The sequence below is a fragment of the Carcharhinus amblyrhynchos genome, chromosome 15 (genome assembly GCF_965287045.1).
Source record: "Carcharhinus amblyrhynchos chromosome 15, sCarAmb.v2.hapA, whole genome shotgun sequence".
Classification (NCBI taxonomy): Eukaryota; Metazoa; Chordata; class Chondrichthyes; order Carcharhiniformes; family Carcharhinidae; genus Carcharhinus; species Carcharhinus amblyrhynchos.
In genome coordinates, this window is record NC_137338.1 from 52,466,024 (window position 1) to 52,486,614 (window position 20,591).

Here is a 20,591-nt window from a genome sequence, read left to right on the forward strand (position 1 = left end):
TGAATTGCCTGATTACCTGATTGCAGAAATCTGCTGGATGCACTTACTGCAGACTCACACTACTAAATTCTTTTTGAAAATGATGCACATTTAAGATACAGATCAGGCACTCATACTAAAACAACAAATAACTATTTATATCCAAAGTGCAAAAGGAAACCTAACAAATGGCAACTATTAAAAGAAATATGCTTACACTGAAATTTTCTACAATGACTCAATTAGCTTGTATCAAAACAGCTTTGGATTGAAATTTGAGAAACTCTATTAAATAATAAGCAAAGCCATGGTCATAACACAGTAAATTCAGTCTCATTCTCGCCTTGCTTCAGCTCTTTGTTCACCCCAGGCAGAGTTTTCTTCGCTCACAATTCTTATTCAGTTCAGGGAACCACTTTTGATGAAACTCCTACATCATTTCAAACTCCCTGCTTTTAACTAGTTTGGGGTCAGAACACACATCCTTATTAAATCCTTGGTGCAGTGGTTCCCACGCAAACTCAATGATATTTCACGCATAAACAGAAGAAAATGCATAGATCAAACATAAATGAGAAGACTTAATACACTGCCCCTACCCCTTTATAAAATAGCATACCATTATTATGATGAGCAACTCCACTCCCTTCCCACAAAAAAAAATCTTGCTGTTCAAACAGCCCTGCTGATATTCAGTACCTTGAGGTCTGAAGTCAACTTTATCCATTTATCTGCAAAAGTCCAGATCGTTTGCCATTTTCAAATTCCACTCCACATTAAGGATTGAACAAATAAAAAGAAAACAACCTCAGGTTCCAGCGCTTAGTATTGGGCCACACAGTCTGACTTTGGAGTGTGGGTGGTGATTGAACTCCTTTTAAATTAAAGTCGGATTTAAAAAACCTGCTGTTTTTACAACAGGCGTTCATTTTTTTCCTACTTATTTCTTGCATTATATGATGTGAAGATGTGACAAAAACTATTAAAATTTTCAATTAAATTTCAACAAAAAGAAAAGCAGAAATTAAGACTCAAGACATGTCTTCACCTTTTGCCCACTGTAATAGATTTGCCTTACTGAAACAGTGTTGGCTAAAGGTGCCAGCCATGAATGACTAGCATGCATTATGAAGAGTGGAAGAATGGCCAATTGTGAGACACAACAATAATTGAATCTGAATGTCCTGGTGATGTTGAAAGTGGTGCAGAATGTTCTTTTGCGTGTTAAGTGGTGCAAGTTCCTTATTCAGTTATGGGCTGATACTTCCCCACCAGCTGTCTATTCCTTTTTAACATGCCCGAAACGCACAGTAACAAAAAGTTTCTTATTACGGTTGTGAGGGAATCTGTTTTTGATTTAAGCTCGTATTTTGGAGGCACATCCTTGGTGTACAGAAAAAGAGTAAAGAGAAAGTGAAAGGGGAAAAGGAAGGAGAATGGCAGAGAGGAATGGGAGAGGGGAAGGGGAAAAGTCAGGGGGAACGGGGTGTGGTGAGAACAAGGGAGGTGAGAGTGAGGGTGGTGAGAGCGGAGGGAAAAGTGGTGTGCCGGGGCAGGGCGTGGCAGGCTGGGGAAACATTGAGTCGGATGTTGACAATGAAATGGGACACTGACCCTCTCAGCTTCTAAGGAAACAAAAGCAAATTGTGATTTGGAAAGCAAAATTGCCTGGGCAATCTGAACCTGGATGAAAGATATAAAAGAACACAGTTCAATCCAAGCTGGGTAGTAGCAATGGATGGATCCAGGGGGTGCAAAGCAGACAAGCTGAAGAATGCAGATTTCAGTTCCAGAAGCTGAGAACAGGTTGCTGCTGCCATTTCTGTTACTTGAAGATAACATTGGTGGATCGACCCCATCCAGATTGAGCTCAACAGTTCCTGCAAACATGTGCCATTTGTGGAGAAGACTGTGGTCACGGAACTTGTGTTGATTATATGCTGCTGTTGGCTGGTGATCAGACTAGCTCTGAGAGAGAGAGGATCTAAAATTCCTCATGAGGAGCAGAAAATTTTAAAGGACTTTGTGTCTGAGCATGATCACCAAAGTCTGAGTGGATTGCTGAGCCAATTCATAAAATCTGATTTTGTTGCATCTGCAATTTAACATCCAATTTCTATCTATAATTGACTGTAATTTGCCTGTTAATTCAGATTAATCTATGTTGATTCTGGATGCTAGAGTACAGAGTTACTGGTCTCTACTGAGATCATAACAATGAAGAATGCTAATTCATTAAGTTGTTTTATTTCTATTTTAGCTTCCATCTAATAAATATACAACAATGGACCTGCGTATTTACCCTCGAAATACGCAGCTCTTATTCATAATGTAGTCAAGTCTTCCAAAACAAAAGGAGCAAAATTAGTCTTGCAGATAATTTACTTACAGTACATTGGTCTAGCTGCTTTTCAAGTGCCTCTGAATCACCAAGAGCAGGCCATTCTTCATTCAGGAAAACATCAACTTCAGCCATCCATTTCTTTAAGGTTTTTGTGTCATTCTGCAAAATACAAGATGAAGTTGCCAATGAATCGCTCTATTTCCATTATAACAAATCCCATCAAAATCTCTCAGAAGCTTTCAATCAATCCCTTTCCAGCTCATTTAACATTGCAAGTGTTTTGCATAGCCACTGCCCACTCTGTTTAATTGCAGGAATTACAATGCCTGAAATATTTCTGGGAATAGCTGAAATTGAATGAGGTAAAGCACAAATTTTTCATAATTCATTTGTGCGATTTGGGTGACCATGACACATCGCTAATTGTGCTCAAAGAGTGGTAGTGAGCTGCCTTCTTGAATCACTGCAGTCCATGTGGTGAAAGCATACCCTCTACGTTCTCTTAGATAAGAATTCCCTGGATTTTGATGCAGCAACAATGAAGGACGTGTTTGTTGACACTGGCATAGACACACACAAGTGAGATGATTGGCCATTGGTCACCAACAAGTACATCAGCTCATCCATTTTTCTCTCTTCTCAAACTTCAGAAGCCTCATTGCAGTTAATCAGAAGTATGCTTATGGAGGATGGGATGATCTAAGCTTACAGTGTATGTATGTAAACTCACAATTCATGGTAAGTAACGCTGGTGAATTACAGGTGCTAATATCCACTGTGAGAATGGGGAGGACTGAGTATTAAATATTCCATTATACAAGATGTTCAGGAAAGATAGGGAAGAATAAAAAAAATGGAGGATAGCAACATTCATTAAACAAAATATTACAGTGTCTAAGAGAGGGATTAAAATAAAACAGAATCTGTTTGATAAGAATCAACAAACATTTGAACTGCCATTATATCATTGGGCTTAATCTATGATCCACCAAATAGTGGAAAAGATCTACAGGAGCAAATTTGCAAGGAAAATAGAGAGATTCAAAAATAAGGATAGTGATCATGGAAGACTTCATTATCTTAATGTGGTTTGAAACCATTATGACAAAATGCAAAGAAGGAGGAAGAATTTCTGAGGAAAATTTTATTGATTTGTATATTTCCAACCTGACAAGAAAGGATGCAGTGCTGGATTTGGTTCTGGGGAACAAGGTGGGTCAGGTAGGAGAACAGTGATCACAGTATCATGAGATTTAAGTGATTTGTGGAAAAGAACAACAAGCTTCTCAAGTAAGATGGTTGGAGAAAGGCCAATTTTAGTGGATGTAGAACAGCTTTGGTCCACATAATTCAGAATTAAGTCTGGCAGGCAAAATGGTAAAAGAACAATGAGCCGCCATTTAAGAGAAAATGATTCAGGCGCTGTCAAGGTATATTCCCACGATGAGGAAAGGTAAGGCAACTGGATCCAGATTTCTAAATGACGACTGAGATAAAGAGCAAGATGAAGCAGAAAGAGGGGATATATTGATAATACAAATAAAAAGCAGGTTGAATATAGAAAGTCTAAAAAATAAAGAGGGAGTAAGAGAAGACACAAGCAGTAAACATGAAAGTGAATCCAAAAAGTTTCTGTAGACATACAGTGAGTAATTAGAAGGCAGGGTGACATTAATTAGGGACAGAAAAAGGGGTATGTGCACGAAGGCAAAGGGCATGACTCAGGTAATAAATGAATAATTCATATCCATCTTAATGAAGCAATAAGATACTCCAGAAGGCATTGTAAAGACTAAGTGATTGCAATATTGAAAGCATAAAAAGACTGGCTATAGAGTTGATAAGTCGCCAAGACCAAAAGGGATGCATCCAGGATTGCTGAAGAAAGTAAGGGTGGAAATTACAGAAGCACTCACCATGATCTTTCAATTCCCCTTTTGACAAAGGGCTTGTGTAAGAACACTGGAGAATTGCAAATGTGACATCCTTGTTCAAAAAAAGGATGTAAAGATAAACCTTGCAACTATTGGTCACTCAGTTTAATCTTGCGAGTGAGAAAGTTTTCAGGAGAAAATTAACAGATATTTGGAGGAATGTGGATAAATTAAGGAAAGCTGGTACAATTTAGTAAATGGCAAATTCATGTTCAACTAATTTGGTGAGTTGACCTTGAGGGTTGATGTAATGTACACAAACTTCCAAAATAGGTTTGCTAAAATGCAAAGTTGAAGCCCATGGAATAAAAGGACAGTGGTATGATAGATAGAAAGTTCGCTGAATGATAGAAAACAGATAGTAGCCGGAATTGGTTATTTTTCAGACAACAGAAAAATATACAGTGAGCTTAGATAAGCAAGATGAGGAAAAAACTGAAAGGTAGAGCAGATACATTAGTCCAAATGGCCTATTTCTGCTCATATGGCTTATAGTCTTTGCCTGGGTCAGGGGTGAAATGCCAACATTTGCAGATGGCAGAAAACTTGGAAATACTGTGAACTGTAAGGAAAACAGTGACATACTTTAAAATAACATAGGCTAATGGAATGGGCGGTCACACGGCAGATAAAATTTAATGTGCAGAAGTGTGCAGTGATACATTTTAATAGGAAGAATAAGGAGAGACAATATAACCTAAAGGATACATTTCTGGAGTTGTGGAAAAGTGGGGGAGGGAAGGAATAGTTGGGAATTTACTTGGAAAAATTGTTGAGGGTGGCAGGGCAGATTATGAAATTAGGGAAAAGGCATACAGGATCGTGGGCTTTATAAATAGAGGAATAGAGTACAAAATAAATTTATGACCAACCTTTATAAAACACAAACTCAGATCAGACTACTATGTGCAATTCTAGGTACCCTACTTTAGGAAGGTTGTGAAAGCTTTAGAGAGGGTGCAAAACATTTACAAGAATAATTCTTTGGGTGAGGATTTAGTTGAGAACTTTAGTTATGAGGATAATTTGGAGAACCTGAGGCTTACAGAAAGATGCAGCTGAGAGAAGGTGTGTTCAGATTCATGAGGGGTCTGGACAGAGTAGTTGGGAAAACTGTTCCTGTTGGCAGAAATGTGGAAAGCCAAAGACCACCAATTTAAGGTAATTGGCAAAAGAAGCAATTGCAACAAGGGGAAAAAAAAGTTTTTATATGTAGCAAATGGTTTGGAAATGAAATGGAATGCTTGAGACTGAATGAAGATAGATTCCATAATGGCTTTCAGACGAAAACTGGATGAGAACCTGAAGAAAGACAAATGTTCACAGTCGTTTATGGCATAGAAAAATGCCAACTGAGTATTTGCCACCTCTCTTTGAAGCAAGCCAGTCAGTGCCATTTCCCTACTCTACCCTCGTGGCTCTTCAAGTTTATTTCTTGCAAGTGCTCACTCAATTCCATTTTGAAATCATTCATCGTCTCTGCTTTCAACATCCTTATTGGCAGCAAGTCCCAGGTCATTGCAAAAGTTCTTTCTCACATTCTCCCTGCATTATTGGCTCAAAACATTATATCTATGTCCTCTAGCCTTTCAACCATCAGTTACTGGGAACAGATTTTTCTCACATCCCTTGTCCAAATGTATCATAGTCTGGCACACCTCTATCAAATCTCTCGTCAATCTCCTTTGCTTGAACAAGAACCCCATATTCTAGTCCTTGTTTAATGTTGGCTCACTTCAAGCTGTGCCACTTAAATGTCATTAATACTGTCAATATATCCACTTAATGATGCTAGTTTCACTTTTAATGTCATTTGCCACAGACGACTTCTTCTGTGTCCTGCCTGCTCACATGACTGTTCTTAATATGCTCTCACATTCAGTTTCACCTCCTCCCACTAACTATCTTGCCTCCTGTTCTGGCATTGCTCTTTGCCCTTGCCTCCCATCCAATGTTCTTGCATTAGTCCCTGAGATCTACTCTTTTTGCTCATCTCCTGCTTCTGTTGCTCCAAACATGGCTTCTGCTGCTGGTTTTACCCTTGACTCTGCTCCTGAACTCGCACAAAAATGCATCTGGTGGCAGAAGTTGATTGGTGCAGGTAATCCAAAGATTTCGACTGTTAACTGCATGAATCAACCTCTGCCACTAGATGGAGCTTGGTCAATCTAAAGGTAGCGTACTGAGAGTATACTTAATTCTTTTAAACATGTTTCATTGTGTTTTTTTTGGGATGCATTTTAGTTTGTGAGTTACTTTAGTTAGGAGTGCACAATGCTGCCACATGTATGATGCAGTACTTCAATTTGTACTTGCCTTTTCACTCACAAGAAACATCCAAAAGAACATAATTCTGACTTTAACTGCAATTTTTATAGGACCAATGATTTACTAAAAGTAACTTTAATTAAAGTCACAACTTTCAGAAAAGTAATCACAACTTTAAGTGAGAACTCCCTGCGCTAAAATCCCCCAAAATTGGCACCGTTCTGGTAAATCTCATTTGCATCCACTCAAGGTTCCTCCCTCACACCTATCTTAAAGTGTGGTGACCAAAACTCAACCCATTACTCAAGTTGTGGTCCAACCAGAGCTTTACAATGGCTCAGCATAATTACCTGCTTATGTACTCGATTACTTGGCTTACAAGGCCCAGGATTCCCTGTACATTGCTAACCACTCTGTCAATATGTTCTGCAATCTTTCAAGATATTTGTGCACAGTTTGAAAGCCAGAGTTCCAGTGAGACCACTTGGCTCACAGCATTGTCAGCATCTGGGTGAATGTGATGAGAAATCCACAAAATTTATATTGAGCAGCATCCATCATGTACTTTCATAGCGTGGTGTGTCTGACCACATTTTGCCTATTGGTTTACATGGACTGTGTACCTACTGAGAACATTCAAGTATGAGGTATATTCTGTAACTGTGTTATCCTTATAAGTCTCTATATATATTTATATGTAAAGATATAGCTGAGGTGGAAATTAGTGTACTATGTTTAATCTTTCCATATTTAATAAATGTTTTATTCTTTTGTTATAAGTTAATTGCCTCTAAAGAAAAATTAAAAATGCAATCTATCAAATTGGGGTTCTACTCTGGAACTTGACCTTCCAGTAAAATCAGCTGGGTTGTAGCAAAATAACGTAGGCAACATTCATTGCATTCCTTTCATCAACCTGCTCAAAAAATCCATTAAAAAATTCAGTTAGATGAGCCAAACATGGGCTGCCTTTTTTGAATCTAATTTAATTAAGGATACTGGCTACCCTTAATTAAATCAAACCTTTACGTTTTTTCTAACATCTTCCTCATAATTGTTGTTAATCTAATGAGCCTGCAGTTGCTAGGATTGTTTTTACACCCTTTCTTGAGTAATGAGGGTGCATTGATCACTCTCCAATCAATCCTCTGATTACAGCAAATTTTCCACTATTTCCACCCCACTTCCTTTAGAAGCCTGTGTTGCAATCCATCTGGACCAAGTGACTTATCCAGTTTAAGCACAGCCAGCCCTTGCAGTATATCCTGCCTGTGAGCAATAGGTAAAGATGTTGTTAACACATATATTTGTAGAGCATAGAGAAATAGCTTGAAGTTAAATAGATTGGATATAGTTAGGCATATTGATAACCTTTATGGAAACAACTGTGAGTTTAGTCACAAACATAGGACATAAGGTTCGATACTGCTAACACAGCAATAATTAGGGATAATAAAAAGACTGCCTGTAATGTAGAGATAACATCAGAGATGTGATGTGCAGTGAAGCATACACCACATCCTGCAGGAATGTAAGAGGCCCACGTTATAAAAAGCAAATGGTCTGCAAGATGTGTTGTTTATACAACTAAGCATAAAAGGGGGAAGGGGTCACTGAGATAGTCGGGACAGCAGTGATTAAGTTGGCAAAGGATTGATTACTGCCAATCTGAACTGGACATGTAACAGTATTGGATAAGATGGATGAGTTTGCTAATGCACTCTTGTGATAACAGGAGACATTGTTAGATGGGGAGTAGAGGTGATAGGAACTTAGGGCACCTCGAGCCAATAGGAGAATGTCAACACATAGATGGGACAGGGACCACCAATTAGGAGAGAACATCACATTGCAAAGCCATTACAATGCTTGTAAAAAAGGTATAAAATGTGCTGCAAATCTATGTGAGGTGTGCCTATTTCGCTAGACACCCGGTCTTGCAAGAACGTCAAATAAAATCTTGCTCCTTCAGAACTTGACTTGACTAAATTGTTTAACTGTGAGCTGTGTTTCTCACACTGCCTAGCAATTTTCCCCCCTAAATTACATGTGCGATCCCCACTTTCATGACATTTTGTCAGATTCTTCTTCCTTAATATAACCAATATAAAGTACTTGTTAACTAGTAGCCTTGCCTAGCACCTTCTAAACATGTCACCCCCATTATTCCAAATAGGACCCTCTTTACATCTTACCACCCACGTATTATTTACATGCCAGTAGAAGATTTTTGAGTTTTCTTTTAGCTTGGCTATCATTCTATTCTCAGATTTTTCTCCTTACTTGCTCTCTCAATGCAATGTAATTGACTTGGTCCTCGCTTGAAGAATCCACCCAACATGTATCATCCATCCTCTTTTTGTTTCATCTTCTCTTCCATCCGCATCATCTGAAAAACCTTTGAAGGAATGTTGCTAGTTTGTACATGAAGCATCTCCTCCTTAATGTTCAGCTATTGTTCCATTTCAGGCTTTCCTTTCGGTCTTTGGCTTCATTTTACCCTGGCTAGATCCCTTCTCATCATGTTGAAATTAGAAAACAGACAATTGGTCTGCTTCTGTACTGTAACCATCCCTTGATTCTATGTAACCTGGATTGTCGCTCAAGTTTAAATGAGGGCTTCCCTGTTCTGTAGATTCAGTGCCATAAGTGAACTGAATCTGGAAAGACTCAGATATGTTGCTGGTGGAGACGCAACTTCAAACTGCAAACAATTCAACAGTAATTAGTAGTATCTTGCAACAAAGTTACAAGTTTACCTAGTGGGGAATACTGATGGCCAGACACACCATGCAAACTGATTTAAATCAGAATACTGTGGTAGAGTAGATATTGCTTCACCAAATCTCAGATTGTTTAACAAATATAGAGTCGCCGACCCCAAAAATAAATACGTCAAATGATACATGATGAAGGATGAAGATCTGCAATGATGTAGTGCACTAGTTGTGAGATCGAAGTGTTACATGATGAAGAACTATAGTGACATGGCGCACTAGTTGTGCAATCAAACTGTAACAGTATGCTTGGATGTGCCATGTTTCACAAGACAAGTTCCTTATCTTAGTTGGGCTGTCAAGGATGCACCAGGAAATAGAACAGTGAAGAAAAACGCTAACTGAAATGCCACCTTGGGTGACTCTCAAGCATTTCAGAATCACTTCCCCATTCTCCCTGCTCAGAAAAGCATATGATGTGTTGAAATGCTGGGAGGTGGAAATGCCATAAAAAAGCAAAATCAAAAAGTCAAAAGGGCAAAAAGGGGGGTGTAATAAGCAGAATGTTGTGAGTATAATTAATATTTTGAACTATTTATATAAAATGAATTTCAAAGGATGATTCTTAACTGTGTTGTATTTAATGGTGGTTATAAATAGAAAATTCCTTCAATTATCTAAAAATGGCTAACAAAAGCATATGCAAAAACAGATCAAAAGTATAATTTCCCAATACACTTTATCTTCTTTGACACAATTACTTTGAGGGTAAAATTCCCGTCAACAGTCTCAGGCACAATTGGGTTTCCTTTCAAACGACCTGAATGTCATTGTTGTGCATTTTACATATTGACAGGGGATAATTTTCTTTCTTGCAAAACAAACAAAGAACAAAGAACAAAATCAGCCCAGGAAACAGGCCCTTCAGCCCAATGAGCCCACGCCGCCATCTCAACATCACCAGTCCACCTCTCTACCCATGACCGCTGTCTAATGTTTTATGGCCATCCAGATAGAGGGAAACTGATTTAGGGACAATTTATTCCTGCCAATCAGCCTAACAGCACATCTTTGTGCAGGTGCAATATATTCCAGCATTGAAGAAGGAGCATCTGACAATGCTGCATTCTCTCAGCTTGCCAATTTCTGAACCCGACAGTGTAAACATTGACCGGTCTCTGAACCCGACTGTGTGAACAGTGGCCGATGAGTCTTAGTACCTGTTGATAATAACTACATCAATTGCAAAAAATTTCAATTACTGGAATACCAGGACAGACTGGATCAAGTTGCATAAAGACTGTCCATGGATCTTTGTGCCATGGATTATCAATTTGGAGATGGGAAGAGTTCTACTGTAGAGTCTTGGTGCCAATGCTTAAGGATGCTGATTCCACCAATGCTGCAGCTGTTCATGGCCATTGTTGTGAGGTGCGAATCAAACTGCAACTTGGTTCACCAGTTTCTGGATCCATGACAAGAAAATCCAAAATTTGTACCAACCTGAAACTGCTGAACCTTTGTCATCAACTCCTCAAGTTTCTGGCTCTGTTCCATTAAATGAACACTCAACTTCTTCCAACGGCCAACAATTCCTTCAAGTTCTGTTCGATATTTCTGGCTGACTTCTGCTGGGGCTTTCCTAGATACCTCTTCTACAGCTGTGGTGAGATAATTCAGGCCACCCTGCTGCTCCTGGAATGACCCTTGTAGAACCTCAAAAAGAAAGATTTAATTGTTTTTTTAAAAAACTTTTAAAGAATGTTGTATCATAAAAATTAAGATGAAGTTTCCAATTAAGACTCAAGCGAGCAAAATGATTTCATCGTTTTAGATGCACTATGGATTTAGCTTATTTTCCCAACAAAGGACTATGGGCTGGATTGTCCCAGCAGGTAAGTAATCCCATTTCCAGATCTGAAAGCTCAGTGCAAGCCTGTGCAGGCAAGCATTTTAATTATAATAGGGAGAGAGAGTAGATTGGAGGAAGACACTCTTCTCTCAGGTGTTATATTGGGGAAAAGGGAGAGAGGGATGAGAGGGACAGAGGGAGGGGAAGGTCGTCCACCTGTCAATCATGTGGAAAGAGGTGGAATGAGTACCTCTGCTGGTAGCAATTGCCTGTTGTATCAGGGCAGTCTCTCATCCTAGCACTAACTGAGCCTGAGTCTGCTTAACTTCCAAGATCAAACGAGACCTGGCATTTTCAGACTGGTATGGTATTAGACTGCTAGAATGCATTTTATCAGCAGTAAGTGATTAAAAGGCCACCTTATGGAACTGCCATCCATTTGAAAATGGTGGTCAGCTTTCCACAGATGCCAGCCCAGATGGCCAGCAGTTCAGCAGTGTTACTGCTGTCAATGTATCAGCAAGTGTATTCTTTAGCATACATTGTAAGGCTAATTGCTTTATCAAAAACAGGTAATGATTATTGGTTCAATCTCCAAAAGAGACAGTATCCCCTGGCAATATCCCCACATGGCAACAGCACCTGTTGACGGGTAAAATGCTGCTGGAGATGGGAAGTTGCCCTTAATTGGTAGAACTGAATGCCCAGTGGTTGTTCCCCACCTGACACCTTTTGCTGTCACTTCATTAGCCTTCTCAACTCTCAACCTATTTCCACAGTGGTTGGTAAAATCCAGTCCATAATAATGAATGTTCAACATTTTCCTGCTTTAACCTTCTAAATACCATGTTCTTAATCTTCAAATTGATCAATATTTATGGCATTGTGGACATTGGACTGTGTCCCAGCAGTTAAAATTCACAGATTGAAACAATTCAATGTCCCAAGCAACTAAAAAAAAAATCTCAATCATCCATTTCAGTCAAGCAACCCCAAACAAATAATATATTCAAATATAGCTTGACTGGATAAAGAACCATTGATGCTGCCAGGTGCTCAGGGAGGCACTTTAAGTTACATCTGCAACATTGGCAAGATTCCTCAACAGATTAATGTTGAATCTGTTGGTGATATAACTGATCCATTCCCAACCCTTCCATTATGATCCTGATTTATGTCCTAACCCACAACCTGTGCTAAACTCTGCTTAGACCACCACACCACCACACCCCCCACCCCCCCAGCCACCACTACCACTACCAAAAAGCATCAGCTTTTGAGAATACAGATACTGAAAGATAAATTGTCAGTTTTTAAATTGGCAGACTGGAAACAGTTATGCAATCCATCTTGTTATCACTATTTAGCTGTTAAGGCTGCATGTGTCTGCACTGTTAAAATGTATTTACATTCCATAAACTTACGAGTCCAATGAGTCTCAAAGCTAGGTACTTAAACTGACTCTTCAACAAATTATTAAAATACATGGCAGAACATGTGTATAATTTTTAACTTTAATCCTCCCTCTGGGATTTTCAATTACCTAACAAAATCCACTGGGGAGAAATGAACGCTGTTTCTTTTTCACATACATGAGGTTAAAGAAAGACTCTCATTGAAGTAATGCCTTTCACAACCACAGGACATCTCAAAACACTTTACAGCCAATGGAGCACTTTGAAAGTATAGCCAGTGTTGTACGATAGGAAGTGTGGTAGCTTACTTATGCCCAACAAGCTCCCACATAGAGTAAAGTCATAATGACCAGATAATTATCATTTTGTGATGCTGGTGATGTAAAGAGGTATAGATACTTGTCAACGCAGCAGGGATAACTCACTCCTCCATAACAAAGTACTGCTTTTACATTTACCTAAGACAACAGATGGGGCTTCTGTGTAAGGTCTCATCCAAAACTACCTTGAACAGTGCACTGCTGCACTGGACTGTCAGTTTAGATTTTTCTGTGCAGGACTGTGGAACTTGAACCCAGAACCTTTTAAATCAAACGTGAGTGCGCTCCCAACTGAGTCACTGCTAACAACACAAGTTGACCAGTACCAAAGGGGATATCATGTTGCCCAATGAGAGTGCATATTTTAATCCGATAAACCAATGGATTCAGGGCAGATAGGCAATTAAACGCAGTTCTGTGAGATTCCTGCCAAACTCCAATCCTGTTCCCATTTTTTTTTTACAACATTATCTGAGCAATATTGGAAATTCCCAAAGACAATGATGATGGGGAAATAGCAGACAATAGTAAAAGAACACACCATCACTCTGGGTAAGATAGTTATGTATTTCAGAGTTGAATGTTCTAGCAGTCCCAAGCCATTAGCTGCCAGTGAAGAAACACTCATGCATGGCATCATTTATATGTCATTTTATCTCAAGCTCAAACTGAGACAAAATTAGAACAAAAAACTCTTTCACAAGAGGATGATATTTATGCCTTTTTTCATGGTGAGTTTGGTGAAAGGAGGATTTAATCCCATGGAAGGGTGGTGAGTGGTGAACTCTTCCCATCTCCAAATTGATAATCCATGGCACAAAGATCCATGGACAGTCTTTATATGGACAGGATGTTGGGTGTAGGTCAGAATGTGGAGCTAAGGCCACAATCTGATCAGCCACCATAATTTTGAATGTTGGAGCATACAAATGGTGTGCTCCTGCTCATAATTTGTAAGTAGGACACCTTGGCAATTTTCCACATTGATGGCAGATGCCAATGTTGTAGCTGTACTGAACCAGCTCAGTTAGGCGTACAGGTATTCACTACTATTGCCAGAATGTTGTCGGTGTCTGTAGCCTTTGCAATATCCAGCGCCTTCAGCCATTTCAGCATAGCACATGGAGTGAACCTAATTGGCTGGCATCTTTAATGCTGGGGACCCCCTAATATCTCATGAATGTCCAGTTTTGAGTTCCTAGACCTCTTTGAAATCTATCCATTTAGTAGAGTGGTAGCGTTACACAATATGATGGAGGGTATCCTCAAAGTGAAGACAGGACTTTGTCTCCAAAAGGACTGGGTGGCGGTCACTGCCAATATGGTCATGGACAGATGTATCTAAACTCCATTCTCTAAAATCTTCCTTCAAACAATGCTGTCCCTCAGCTGTTTTCATTAAGGATCCACCTCCAGATTTTCTAAATATCCTTTCAAACAAGGCTCTCAGCTGTTTGAGCAAGTATCTGTGTCCAGGTTTTTCAACTTCCTTTTAGTATTCCTTTGCTCTGAGTTTCCACATGCATCCAAACTTCCACACAAACTCTCAGATATTCAGTTCCCAATTGAATACTATTGGGAATGAGAATACCAAACTTCATGATTGCTTTGAATATGTGACTTTTTTCCAGCCAACCTGGGTGGCTCAGTGGCAGAGTGGTTAGCACTGCTGCCTCACAGAGCCAAAGACCTGGGTTCAATTCTGGTCTTAGGTGACGTCTGTGTGGAGCTTATACATTCTGCCTGTAACTATGTAATCTTCCTCCAGGTGCCCCAGTGGCAAGTATCCTGTTCCAATTGTGGTTCCTCTTTGTTACTTCTTACTTCACTTTTGCTGGAAGCTTCTCTTCAATCTCGAGTTTCTAGAAGTAACTGTGCTTTAGTGTTTTTAGATTTGATTTTTTGCCTATTATTCAATTTTGAGGCTTCCTTGCTTCTCGTAGAGCTAAGAGCTGTTCACTCTCCAACTTCCTAGCTCCAGTTGCCTTTTGAGTTCAGATAAACATACACAAAATGTTTTCTCTTAAAAGTGGTCCCGGGTTGCTGAGCAACAGCTCGTTCTTTCATGTTTACTTTTTTGATCATAAACTCTCAGTGCAATAGGATCACGATTTAAACTGAATTCAAAAACCCCAACCTCCTGCGTTTGACATGAGTCTTAGCCTTTTCTACACATAAGCACTAATTCAACTCATGTAAAATCTATAGCTTATCTCTAACACTTAGCAGTCCAAGTATAGATTACTTAAAACAACCTCTGCTTCCTGACACTTTCACTTTGTCATGTGTTTGGCTGAGCATCACCAGCCATTATTACCGAACCCAGGAACTGAAAGTTTTCAATTTGGAGAGATCTTGCAACCTTTGAAGACTAAAAAATGGTTGGGCAATAACAATAATTCTCAGCTTGAACTGGGCTTCTCAATGCTCAATATTTATCAACTTCAAGTGTTTAATTTGATCGATGTCATTGTCTCCAATGAGTAAATCATTGCTTGTCTTTCAAAATTTACAAAATGTGGTGGTATCAGCAAAAATCACCTTTCCGAGAGGTTCCATGCAAAGAACGGATATATCCTCACATCGAGGATAGCAGATCTCCAACCTACCACTGTAGTAAGTGGATTAGTGCAATACTTAGGTACCCAAATACACATAATTTCATGAAAGTAACAGAATTCAACTGAGACTTCCTGGCCAGAATGATTTACTAAGAATGCCTACTTTCAGTTCCTTGAGTCGCTGCTCCATAATTTCATACTCTGTGACTGTGACACGAGGTACGGTTAACTTGGCTTCACATTGCTGGATCCACAGAATCAAAGTGTTTATTGTCTCCTTGTAGCGAAGAGTAGGCAAGCTGTGCAGAACTGGGAAAGCAAAAAAATTGTATTAATAAATTGAATATAACTCAGGTACATTTTTTTTCTCCCAATTTGGACAAGAACCTTACAGTTCAGAAAACAAAACACAGTCCTACCACCTACCTATAACTGGTCACACTCTATAGATCATTTAATAATGATTTGGTCATTCCTTCATGAATGCATTCAGTTGTCATTAACGCACAGATAGAGGCATTAGGAGCAGGAGTAAAAATTCAACCCCTTACATCTCTTCTGCCATTTAATTAGATCATGACTGATCTACACCACAATTCTATTTTTCCTGTATTTGCTCCACATCCAGATCCCCTTACCTAACAAAAATCTCTCTTTTAGTCTTTCAAAATCCAGTTGTCCTAGCAACCACAGCATTTTGGGAGAGAGTATTCCAGATTGCTACCACCCTTCATGTGTAGAAAGTGTTTCCTAATTTAACTCCGAATTAATTTAACTAAATGAAACTTGACTTCGTTTAGATATCAAGATTCTGGGCTCATTTTTGCAGACTTATGGAAACTCCACAAACCTTTAAAAATGGAAGACTGGACCAGGTTCAGATGCAAAATCCCAGGTCACATTTTCGCCAGTAGGAGAGCAGGGGTTGGAACAGGGCATAACACATGCATGAGAGAAACCTGAACTTAGCAGGATGACTTGAACGCAGTGCTGAGTTCAAACATATGCAATTTTTTACTGGGCCTTAACTCAATGTTGGAGTCACAATTTTTTTACAGTAGACATAAATGTTCATGAAGGGCAGAGGAGGGCTGCCATGCTGTGAAACAGTCCTTCAAAAATTAGAAAAATAGACTGCCTGTGTCACTAATTGAAAGTAAATCTGTTGTAGCAGTTACAATAGTTGTCTGTTGGCATTTCCTTACAAGCCATCATTTTGTCATTATTAATGCTTGGTTGCCTTCCAGAATGTACAATTCTCTTATCCGGGATGTTAAATTCATAGTTTGACATCTCAAATGAATTATTACATTTATTGACCGACTTTATTGTGGATTGATGAATATAAGTCTGTTTGAAAAGGGATTAAGTACCTAAGGGGATTAAGATGTTTGGAATAGCATTCACGAATGAGAGAGGTTCTTGTATTGTGAAGGTTGTGATACTTAGAAATTTATTTTATTTCAAATCAACTTGGCTCCTGAGGTCTACCCATGGTGTATACCAGATGAGTTGACATGGAGCGTGTAAGGGATAGAGTGGTGGATGGATTGGCATTAAATTGGTCTGAGGTAATAAGGGTCCATAGGGGTGGGTCAGGGGCATAAGTTGGCATGGAGGTATGAATGGCCATTGTGACAAAAGAGGATGGGTTGGGTGATGAGGTATGAGAGATGAGGGCAAGAGAGCCTAAAGTTTCATGAATCAGTTCGGACAAAGTCCCAGAGAACCAAGGATTGCCTTTTTAACCAGTTTGCCTCAGCACTAGGCCACCCCTCTGAAATCTTTCCACTGCTGGCAGTTCCATATTTATCCCACATTCACCACATCCTCCTCCACCCCTCCCCTCCTCCCAATTTCCAGGAGGGAAAATTAGTCCAAGGGGTGAACTTGTCCCAAGAATCGGGCATTTCTCAACTCGAGCTCCCTACCTCTGTAGCAAAAATTTAGCCTAAAGTCCCCTAGTTCTTGATTCTTCAGCAGAGGAAATAGTTTATTGGCACCTACCCTGTCATATCACTTTAACAATATAAATACCTCAGTCACATCATGTCCCAATCTTCTGTGCTCAAAGTATGCAACCTGTGTTAATGATAAAACTTTCAATCTCCCATATCATTCTGGTAATTCCTCTCCAAGCATAATATGTTTCCAAATGAGGTTCAGCAAGACTCAGTACTACCAAAGCATTTTCTCTCCCCTTGATATTTAAAGTCATTTCTGCTTAAGCTGACCATCATATGACTAACTACAATTGTTCTGACATTGTAGACAGGCAAGTAATAGGTTTGCTTTTCTCAAAGGTACGTATTCAATATTGAATGTAGATCATTTTTAGTAATTCTGAAAAGTATGCATGTATACTGTAATTAAGAACCCACGCCAATTTTAGCAATACACCAAGATGATTTCCAGTAAGTGAATGAGGTATAGTAAGGGGAACATTCATTCGTGATCAACATTCAATAAATCACATGACAACATTCAATAAATACATCTCCATTTGTTGTTATATGTGATCAGTTTTAAACTTCTTTGGGAATCATACAACAAGAACATTGTTGCATGGGATATGCTTCAGAAAACAAATTTTGTCTAGTTTTCATGCCAAATAAGAAATCATAGGAAGAACTGTCAAAAGATCTGAATGTCGCAAGACTTCAAAATGATCTCAGGAAATACAATCTGATATTAATCTGACAATCCAGATCAGCTTCCTAAATTGGAAAAAAACAATGAGTGCTAGTTACCATTAAATTGCTGGGAGAAGCATGAAAACATCAAACTTTTAAAATCATTTAAATATTAAACAATAAACTTATGCAACATTTGTTTTATCCCACACTAAATCCTGATTCATTATTGCTTCCTTCTCAATCCACAGGGATTGATCCTCATTCATTATATATGTTAAATTCGAAATCCCATATCCTCACTCACAAATCTCAGCATGCCAGACCTTTTCCCTGGTTCTGCAACTTCCTCCAGTCTGAGCTTGTTAGCTTGTATCACCTGCCCTTCCTATGTTGACCTCCTTTTAATCTCAACCCAACCTTCCATCCCCTCCCCCCCAACATTACATGCCACTCCACCAATTTGTGGCACAGCCTCCAACTACTAGGGGTCTAGAATCCAGAACATTCTCCCGAAACTCCTCTGCCATGTTATGTCCCTTCTCACCTCGAAACCCATCTCCTCAATCAAGGCTCTTCTCCCTTAGCATAATAGGGCAGGATTTTCAGGCTGCGCTTACCCCAATTACACCAAAACCAGAAGATCCGGCCTGAAGGTCAATGGACCTTTGCATGGTGAGGGAAGGCGCCCAGCTGCACTCCCTCCCCCCACCACTGGCACCATGACAGGTGAATGAAAAAAGTCCCCCCCTACCCCATCAAATCCCTGCAGTGGAGAGGCCATTTGGCACCGATTCTCCGACAGAACATTCCTTCCAGACCATCCGTTCTGTCCTATCCTTGTAACCTCACACAATTTAATTAGTGGATAATCCATCTAACCGGTACATATTTGAACACTAACGGGCAATTTAGCATGGCCAATCCACCTAACATGCATATCTTTGGACACTAATAGGAAATATAGCATCTTTGCACATCTTTGAATCTTTTGACCTTCCCCAACTTATTTTCTCTGCCTTGAGTCAATATCCATTTTTGTGAAAAACCCTGGAATGATTTACTGTCAAAAATGATACATAAATAGCAATTGTGATAAACATATTCTCGTTGTGTTCAGAAAGCAACTTGTTCTGAATAACTTCTCAAATTTCCTATCACACAAACAGAACTATCCTAAAAATGAAACAAAAGCAGAAAATTTTGGAAAACCTCAGCAGCATCAGTGGAAAGAGAACAGAGTAGGAAGTCTCACCACACCAGGTTAAAGTCCAACAGGTTTATTTGGTAGCAAAAGCCATTAGCTTTTGGAGCACTTGCTGCCCCTTCATCAGGTGAGTGGGAGTTCTATTCACAAACAGGGCATATAAAGCCACAAAATCAATTTACAAAATAATGTTTGGAATGCAAGTCTTTACAGGTAATCAAGTCTCAAAGGTACAGTGGAGAGAGCATTAAGCACAGCTTAAAGAGATGTGTATTGTCTCCAGACAGGACTGTTAGTGGATTTTGCAAGTCATGGGCATTACAAATAATGTGACATGAACCCAAGATCCCAGTTGAGGCCATCCTCATGTGTGTGGAACTTGGCTAGCAGTCTCTGCTCAGCGACTCTGCACTGTCGTGTGTTGTGAAGGCTGCCTTACCCAAACGCTTACCCGAAAATCAGAGGCTGAATGCCCATGACTGCTGAAGTGTTCCCCAACAGGAAGAGAACACTCTTGCCTGGTGATTGTCCAGCAGTGTTCATTCATCCATTGTTGTAGCGTCTGCATGGTCTCCCCAATGTGCCATGCCTTGGGACATCCTTCCCTGCAGCGTATCAGATAGACAATGTTGGCCGAGTTGCAAGAGTATGTACCGTCCTGGTGGATGGTGTTCTCATGTGAAATGATAGCAAACGTTCCGATGATCCAGCACGTCTTGCAGAGGTTGCTGTGGCAGGTTTGTGTGGTGTCGTGGTCACTGTTCCCCTGAAGGCTGGGTAGTTTGCAGCGGACAATGGTCTATTTGAGCTTGTGCAGCTGTTTGAAGGCAAGAAATGGGGCTGTGGGGATGGCCTTGGCAAGATATTCGCCTTTATCAATGACATATTGAAGGACCCAGAGAAGATGTCATAGCTTCTCTGCTCCGGGGAAGTACTGGACGACGAAGGGCACTCTACCCACCATGTCCTGTGTTTGTCTTCTGAAGAGGTTGGTGCGGTTTTTCGCTGTGGCGCGTCGGAACTGTCAATCGATGAGTCAAGTGCCATATCCTGTTCTCATGAGGGCATCTTTCAGCATCTGGAGATGTCTGTTACGATCCTCGCCATCTGATCAGATCCTGTGTGTACGGAAGGCTTGTCCATAGGGGATGTCTTCTTTAATGTGTTTAGGGTGGAAGCTGGAGAAGTAGAGCATTGTGAGGTTATTCGTGGGCTTGCGCTACAGTGAAGTGCTGAGGTGACCGTCCTTAATGGAGATGCGTGTATCGAAGAATGCAGCCGATTCCGGAGAGTAGTCTATGGTGAGTTTGATGGTGGGATGGAACTTGCTGATGTCATCATATAGTTGTTTCAATGATTGT

General features: G+C 39.9%; 1 protein-coding gene across 9 annotated transcripts in view; it reads right to left on the bottom strand.

Annotated features, from left to right (window-relative positions):
* Positions 1–20,591, bottom strand: part of dmd (dystrophin) — a 1,714,977-nt gene that overhangs the window by 952,419 nt on the left and 741,967 nt on the right. For all 9 annotated transcript variants that reach the window (XM_080203928.1, XM_080203931.1, XM_080203930.1 and 6 more), the window contains 3 exons: positions 15,554–15,699; positions 10,746–10,958; positions 2,369–2,482 (listed from right to left, as the gene is read on the bottom strand). In XM_080203928.1, the coding sequence (XP_080060054.1) occupies positions 2,369–2,482; positions 10,746–10,958; positions 15,554–15,699 (473 nt within the window). The remainder of the gene's footprint in view (positions 1–2,368; positions 2,483–10,745; positions 10,959–15,553; positions 15,700–20,591) is intronic.